This window comes from Parasteatoda tepidariorum, chromosome 11 (genome assembly GCF_982258835.1).
Source record: "Parasteatoda tepidariorum strain Cologne lab strain chromosome 11, Ptep-v5.0, whole genome shotgun sequence".
Taxonomy (NCBI): domain Eukaryota; kingdom Metazoa; phylum Arthropoda; class Arachnida; order Araneae; family Theridiidae; genus Parasteatoda; species Parasteatoda tepidariorum.
This window is the reverse complement of record NC_141765.1, coordinates 62,089,422-62,098,036: the sequence shown is the minus strand read 5'-3', so window position 1 is coordinate 62,098,036 and position 8,615 is coordinate 62,089,422. Positions and strand designations below refer to the sequence as shown.

Sequence of the window (8,615 nt, the reverse complement as noted above, 5' to 3'; positions counted from 1 at the left end):
TTCACCAAATATAAATTTTGTAATGATTTTATTTTAATAAAAAATTATAATGATTTTATTTTAATAAAAAATTTCTTACGTCTATATGTGTGCACAGCACAGTTTGTACTATACGTATCACACGCCTGGAAGCTGCACCGATCTGATGTTAAATTTATTCAAAAGCCCTTAACAATTAAAAACTTGATTGATGCGCTGCTTATATACACGAAGCATATGGCATGGACGGTACTTTACACACTGGTGTGAATGCAGCATTAGAATTTTAATTTAATAGAAATACATTGTTTTTACGTTTTTAGAGGAACTAAAGTAAGCATTGGCACCAATGCATTAGTAATTTAATTGGTCTTTTTGGAGAAAAATCAATTGTAAGTATTTAATGAATCAGCAATGAATTATATAAAGTTATAACTAAAATTTTAAAACCTTTGATACAAATTTTTTAAAAATTAATATTTAAGGGCCTCTAAAGTTTGAGAGCCCTTGGCAGTTGTCCCTTTTGCCCCTGTGGTCATCATGTCCTATATGAGGCAGAACATTTTTTATTTTTTCATGTCTAAGCTTAAAATATGAGAACTGATGCTTAGTCTTTTTGAGATGAAATGGGATAAATTCATTTTGCCAGATTTCAGGATTAAAAATTTTTTAAGTTGTTAGGAACTCTTAAAGGTCGTAAAGGTAAAGTAGAGGGGGCCCTGGTCAAGGGCTCCTTCTACCCATGTGATGATCAGGTGTTGCTCACCCTGGCCACTATCTAATTAAGCCAATGGTTGTCAAATATGAGAAGGTTAAAATTTACCTAAATTAAAGTTAGGTTTCATTTATTATTTTCTAAGAAGTTGGCTTCACATATTTTACTTTTGTGATTCTTATAGTCAGAGTTCATTTTCCAATCTAGGATTTATGTATGTTAACATAGTATTTATTCTTCAGATGAGGTTAGGTTTCCTATTTTGTTTCATTTTGTGTTCCTTAAGAGCTATGCACTAGAGTTGCAACATTCACAGTCAGTTTCAAAATGTTTATAAAATTAAAGGATATTCCATGTCATTGCTCTTACTCAAAACTGAGTGTGTAAGTGTTTGTTTTTCTAGAATTCAGATGTCTATTTCATATATAATATTCTAGGAAACTAGTTCGGTATTTTTTGCAAGTTTTCATAGAACTTCATAGAACAAAAAAAAGAAGAGAGATTTAAGGTGTATTTTATCCGTTAGAGTCATTCTCTGATGAGCCTACACCATTCACAATCTCTTATGAAACTTCAAAGTTATTAACATGTTGTGCGTTTGCCACACTTTTACTGTTCAGTGTTTTGTAATTAGCAATTAAGTTCAGTCTTCATTCATGTAACTTGGAAGGTAGAAGGTTGGAAACATTTAACAATTTGCGGTGTTTATGAATTGGTCCGGGTGTTTATAAATTGTTCCAGGTGTTTATGAATTGATTTGGTGTTCAGAACAAAGAGAAGTGAATGATGGACATCCTTATAGTATATAAATCCTTAAAGTTTAAAATCTTTCACAGATATCGTACTGAAAATTTTTTAAATTTAAGAGATTTAAGGTGTTTTTTTTTTTATCAGAGTCGTTTCTCTGGTGAAGATACACCATTTACAATCTCTTATGAAACATATAATTGACAAATTTCAAAGCTATGAACACTTCCTGTGTTTGTCACACTTTATATGTTTGGCGTTTAGCAATTAGCACTGAAGTTCAGTCTTCATTCATGATATTAGAAGGTTGGAAGCATTTAACAGCTTTATGTTAATATACATTGATCACAAAACAAAGCGAAATGAATGGTGGACATCTTTATAGGATACAAACCATGCTCAATATTTTAGGAATAAGCATAAGGAATATATTATACTTGGGCATGGTGCACACATGGTTTTATTGTTCAGCGTGCTAATGTCATCTACTATACATAAAAATACTACAGATGAATGCACTTTAACAAATGAAAATAGCTTAAAACTGTGAAGTATGTTTAGCACAAATAAATAATAAGATTATCCTAATTTTCACAGAGCTGAAACTGTAGTTATCACAATAACTCATATTACATTAAAAGATAATATCCATTGTGCTCAATATATAAGTATATTTATCCGTAGTGCATAAATGTATGCACAAATGTGACGAAAATAAAACTTGATAAGCTTGCAACAAAATGTGGGAAACATTTTTTGAATCTTATCATTATTTAATTATTTCTGCTCATTACATTACCGCCTCTTGCAGATACATGCAAATTAAGTTATTCCTTGTTTTTTTTTAAATAAAAAAAACGTATCTTTTACTACTTTTTATACTTCTACTTTTTACTTTTGTTCCAAGATTTATCAGTACCAGTGCACCCATTTCTGCAATTTTGGGGTCCATTGTTTTGCGAGCTTGATGGACTATCTTCTACATCTGTTGAAGTTGAATCATCAGTGTTGCATTCTTCCTGTTCATAAACAGTAGATGCACGACGTCTATAACCTGGAAAATGAGAAACACTTTCCTTTTTTGTATTTGGTATTCCTTTCTTCTCTTTGTATCGGGTTTCTGCATTTTCGTTTGAAAATTGATTTCTTTTATTTTTTTTCTGATTATTAGAACGCTTTTTCATGTTAGAAAGAATTGTTTTTGCTCCTTCTTTTGCAGGACTCTCAAGCGCTGTTATATTCTCATTTGATTGCTTCTCTTTACATTTTTCCAAACTTTCTTCACTTGTTGTTATATCATTCTTCGGTAATGCTACTCGAAGCTTGCGTTTCCCGTATGCCTTTAGAGAAAATTTGGAATTTTTTCTTGGAAATAAATTGTGATGCTTAAAGGTTTTGTCATTTTCCGATGACTCTTCAGTTGAAATAGAAGATTCTATGCTTAATTGCTTTTCAACTGGCAAATCAATCTTATCATTTTTCTTGTAGTATTGTACCCCACTATGGTTTAAATGCGTGTCTCCCTTTCTAGTTAAATGTTTTTGAATCCTCTTAGGATTAGTAGTATTCCAGCTATTGTAGTACTCGGGATTATTCTCTTCTATTTCTTTACAATTTCTTCCATGTTCATATAAAGAATTTCCAATAATTGCACAAGGGATTTCTTTTTGACCATTATCTTTTGTAACCCGTCCATTCCTAAAAAGTAAAATATAAAAATAGTTATTAAGAAATATTTTTTAACAGGAATTATGAACCTGGGTTGAAGTCCAGACGAATAAAATTCCTTATAGACTGAAATACAAAGATAGCCAAATCTCTAACTCTAAGTATACATTTTTGCATCCGTAATATGTGTTCAAATATGTAACTTTATCGACAAACATCTTTGGCATAAAAATGTCAAATTATAAATAAATTTTAAAAAAAATTATTCTTAATTTGGCAGACATAGAGATAGAGACAGAGAGATTTAAAATAAAAAATACTTTGAATCAAGTTAAAATAAATGAATTGCAATGTTATACAAGCATGTTTTATTCAGGCTTACAGTATATCATGTAAAATTTAAAAGTCCTTTTTCTAAAATTATTTCCTTAAACTGGTCGAATAATTTTTGCCAGAACTACATGATTCCTTGGTTTTTATGTTTAAAAAATGAAAGTAGAAACTTTTTTTGTAACGACGGCCTGTAGCGGTCGGTCAGTCCACCGACTTAAGCTTAGCGCTTCGTGGTTCTATATCGTTATCTACTTACACAAACTCACTCTTCGCGGTTAAATAGCATAAAAGTTGGAATAAACTATGTTACGCCAAAATCATGGTGACATTTAGTGGGAATGTGTAATTTAGCATAACTATCAATTAAGCTGATTACCACCTTATTACCAAATGTCTAAGTAAAATTTTTTCTAGTTTATACTTATAATTTGATAAGGAACAAATGGATCAAATTTAAGATTTCTATTTTGCTTGGAACTTATAAGTTCGCATTGCTGTCAATTAAGGTAATTATCTGTAATTACCCCAATAATTACAAAATATCAAAATAAAATTGTTTTTATTATAATCTTATAAGGAACACATTCTCAAAAATTAGAGACTTTTATTTTGATAGCAACTTGTTATTAAGATTACTGTCAGTATGGGTAATTCCCTCGATAACCCTGTTTATTGCTAATATCGAGATGGAACTTTTTTATTTTTTTTATTTATCTCGGTCGAAATTTATGGTCCAAATTTTAGCTCACGAACATAATGGAAAGTGGGAGAATTAGTGATGAGTCAGTGAATAACGCCTTTGCCTTATAAATTTATGTCTATATAACTGTACTGATTAACTGTTATTGGCGATCGAAATAGGCTGCAGGTGGCGTAGAGCAGAACTCTCTACCTATGGCAACACTTCACATGCTTTCCCCATTAGCGCGTGGAAAGTCATAGAGGAAGGAAGTACGTTAGTTTCTCTCGCGATTTTCATATAGATTAAAAATTTTTTAAGTTGGAAAACTATACGGAACTGAAAACTACATTAAACATAGTTCTAAAGAAAAGTATCACGGGAATTTAAAATTTTTTTTTTATTAAATAAAAAGGAAAAATATTAAGAAAAGGGAAAATATCATAGAACATTCCTATACAACTGAAAAGAGGAGGAGAGGGAAGGGAGAAGGGCTAAAGGCATGAAACCGGTCTCTCTCCAGATGTCGTATTCGAGTGTTGCGATTGCCAATATTCTTTTTACCTTTGATTTTGAAGCAATTTCATGGCAAACAGGAATTCATCGTAAAAGCACCTAGATTTTTTAATAAACATTTGAAAATAAGTTTCTTACTTACCTTCCGAAGAGGCTTCTATCTAGAGCAACTGTGGGTGACAAATCTCCATTATCGGTATGCGGTCCGGCTTGAGAAGAAATAACTGGAGTTTTTGTGCAGTGTGAATTATTAGAGTAGCTGACTGTGCCAGGAGGAATGATACCTCTGTGTTTTTTCAATTTTCCAGCTTTCAACAAATATATCCATGCATTTCTTGCTTCTGGATAAAGAAGACAACGTACCAGGAAAATAAGGAAACCTTGCAAAGAATTGGCGATGCAGAAGAAATATTGAAAAAACAACTTCATTCGACCAACTGTCAAAGTGCCAAATACCCAAGTTACTCCTAGTAACACCATAACTGTAAATGCTCCTCTCACTTGAGCTACAGTAACTGATGGATGCTCTCTATAAGACGTTTTGACTGTTAATCTTGGTGTAAAGATTACTTTTGCAACTAACAAGAAAACTGTTGTATTAGTTGCTAGAATGATGCAACATGGCCCTAAAAAGGCGCAATAATACAGCACAGGATCCAAGGGAGATATCATACAGCTGAAAAAAGAAAAAGTTTTAAATATACATATCTACTAAAAAAAAAAAAAAAAAAACTAGTTATGATACAACTGCTTTTTTAGGATATATCTTTCATTTCTGTTAAGTAACTAGAAGTACAATTTGCTGAAGAAAAAAAGCTGAATACCTTTACAACTTTTTATCTTATAGTCGGATTTTCACAAGTACCATGATGGTACTTGTGAAACATGATGGTACTTCATGGTTGAAAAAGCTAATTTTGAATATACTATTTTATGCCCTTTTTTTCTTTTATCTTTCCTTGAATAAATTATGTCATTTGTAATTGGCGTGTCACAGTTTAACAGATTCTTTTTCTTTTGACATTATTCTCTGCGTTCAAGTCAACCTAACAAAACAGGCTAAAAAATCTGAATACAAAATCTTGTTTTTTCCTATTATGCAAAATATCTTAAACTTTAAAAATTTCAATGAACAATCATATCACTGTACCACCAATTCTGAAAGGGTTGAAGCTGTTTAATTTTCATGTCACAATAAATAGTGGTCTTATAAATATGTTTATTTCAGAATAAAACATTTACGGTACTGTTATTAACAAGCAATAGTGGAAATTTTTGTCTACATTGCCGTGCACAATTTTGAACCAAAAATTTTTTATTCAGGAAAAACTGACATTTTAGAAGTCAACATTTGAAAGTGCATAACATGTTTATTTAGTATATGGCAGCTGTACTGTAATTTTAACTAACTTAGAAGGGGGGAAAAAAAGCACTAGGAAAATTTGCAGTTGCACATTGGCAAGTCAGGGCAGGATACATTTCCAAACGGAATGGGGGAGCCGGGAGGAACTTCAGGCATCAATAAGGGAATCGACATTCATATGATTGAAACAGGATGAACTTATCGAACTTACTTTTTAAATTGAAGGGAACAATTCAGCGTGATATTAAAATGTCATCGGTTCCCTTTTGGTGGCCCCTTGGGACATGGGTTGGAAATTTTCTAGTTTAAAATATAGAATTAAATATTTTCAGTCTTTTTATTTTCCTTCCTTTTTCATTTTACATTCACATTTCGCTAGGTACTGATTTTGCACATCGTCAAAGTCAAATAAATTAATATTTGATTATTTTAACCCCTCGATTACTCTTGACTCTGGTCACAGCTTGAAAACGATTTTTTAAAAATTTTGTTACTTCTCCCTTATATTAATTAATGTCTCCTAATTCTTTTTTTTGTGCTTTATTTTTTATAAGGATTCTGAAACTATATTCAAGGGTGGTGTTTATGAAACATCATGTATAGGTTCGTCTTTCAAGGAGTGTAAACTGATAATACTTACTAAGCTAAACCTGAATAATAAGCTTCAAGTTTCAAACTGGCAGTGACTGCAACGATGGTGAGAGGAAGTCCTAAAATTAGATTATATTGAGTAAAATATGCAAAATTTAAAACTGAAAAATAAACTATCAAATCACGATTATTTATCAAGATGTAATTAATCTGACTCAGATTTACTTGACGTTAATGAGTAAATCTGTGATTCACTTATTAACCTATTATTGCCTTTAGAGCCTTATTAGGCGTGGTTTTTGTATGCATCTTAAGCTCACGAAACTTATTTTTTAAATCTAAATTATTTTTAATTATTCTTTTAAATTTTATCAGTGGCAACACATGTCAAGCGATTGATTTCATTTTTAAGGTCTGATTCGAAGGCAGTCTTTCGAAATGTTTAGAAGAAGGTTTAAAATAGTTTCATTGTTCCAGAACAATTTGCTACTAATTTAGAATTTGGTTAAGCACGAAAGCTTGGTTATTTAACAGATATCAAATTCCATAATAGCCAAGCTCTTAGAAATCGATACTTGTGTAGCAATACTAGTTTTAGAAGCTCATTTATTAGTTAAGTAGTGCCTAAAACTGTAAAAACCTTTTATAGTTTTTAATTTTAAACTGATAAAAAGACTTTTTAGGGACACTTTTTAAATGCTTCTTAAGCTCATGAAATTAAATTTTTCAATCTGAATTATTTTTAAATATTTTATATTTTCAATTTTATCTGTGGCAGCTAGTATCGTTTGATAAAGATTTAGTACTTTTGATTGATAATTCGATAAGTTTGTTGAATTAGTTTTTTTTTTTCATTTTGCAAATATTTCTATAAATACGATTGTAAGAATACTATTTTTTAAATATTTCATAATTTTAGACTTTGATAGTGTTTTAATATTTTGAATTACAATAACGTCTGAAAACTTTTCGACTTTTTCAAATAAAGCAGTTTTAAGAGATTTTTTTTTACAATCTTTCCATTGATTTTACCATGGATTTTACTACAGGCTGTCTCTCAATTTAAGATAGGTGCCTAAACTATCAGATGCCACCCCTTCTCTTTCGTTAGTGATATTTTATAGCTCAAATGCCGCAAATAACTGTGAAACTATTATATATTCTTGCTATACCCTGAAAACTCGTTATTCTTCTACGTAGCGTTTGACTTTTAATAATCTTGAACTTATATCTGTCACTCCTTTTATTTTCGTTGGCGACATTTTATATCAAAAATGGCGCAGAATTCAAATCTTGAGCGATTGTTGGGTCACCCTTCATAACTATATAAACGCGGTTTTTTTTAACAATAATTTGTTACATAATGATATATTTTAATTAAACAATTGAAATTTTCTTACCCCAAGCAAATAAGCATCTTTTCAGAAGAAAGTGTGTCTCCGATGAAGCAAAAACATGAACTAAAAGCTGATACATATTTATAGCTTCCACAGACATCCAGGACAATGATGTTAGAACGAAGTAGTGCAGTAATAATGCAACTAAAGCACACACATGTCCTCCAATTCTTGGTTCAAAGGATAAGCATATGAAGGATAAGTTCATCAACAGTAGTGACAAGCATAAATTTGACAATATTTTTCCAGAATGATCACGATTCAAACATCTAAAAAAATATATTTTTTTTGAAAATTATAAAAACGATCAAAAGAAAAAAAAAACACTTTTTCAAAAATAAGGGAATATCTGCAATCAGTATAACATCTACAAATTTTTTTAAATTTTTTTTACCCGAGTTGATTTCGGTCCTCGAATAAGGGAAAACTTGTTTCGTACTCTTCAATAATATTCCACTTGCTCATGAAAGTAAACTCTGCCCAGTATAGTTACCGCAAAGAAATCGCTGTTCTCTCTTGAATTTACGCAAAACCTACATACGAGACCGTGCGGGTTACTTAGAGCGAATGCGAAATCTCTCTATTATTCTTTTTCCGACGTTATGTCCCAGCGGTTTAACAGCCAAA

General features: G+C 31.0%; 1 protein-coding gene across 3 annotated transcripts in view; it reads right to left on the bottom strand.

Annotated features, from left to right (window-relative positions):
- Positions 1–547: 547 nt before the first annotated feature.
- LOC107446649 (uncharacterized) overlaps positions 548–8,615 on the bottom strand; it is a 124,129-nt gene continuing 116,061 nt past the window's right edge. For all 3 annotated transcript variants that reach the window (XM_043043937.3, XM_043043936.3, XM_087154641.1), the window contains exons 15-18: positions 7,992–8,257; positions 6,641–6,710; positions 4,780–5,313; positions 548–3,139 (exon numbers count right to left, since the gene is read on the bottom strand). In XM_043043937.3, the coding sequence (XP_042899871.2) occupies positions 2,326–3,139; positions 4,780–5,313; positions 6,641–6,710; positions 7,992–8,257 (1,684 nt within the window). In that variant the 3' untranslated portion in view covers positions 548–2,325. The remainder of the gene's footprint in view (positions 3,140–4,779; positions 5,314–6,640; positions 6,711–7,991; positions 8,258–8,615) is intronic.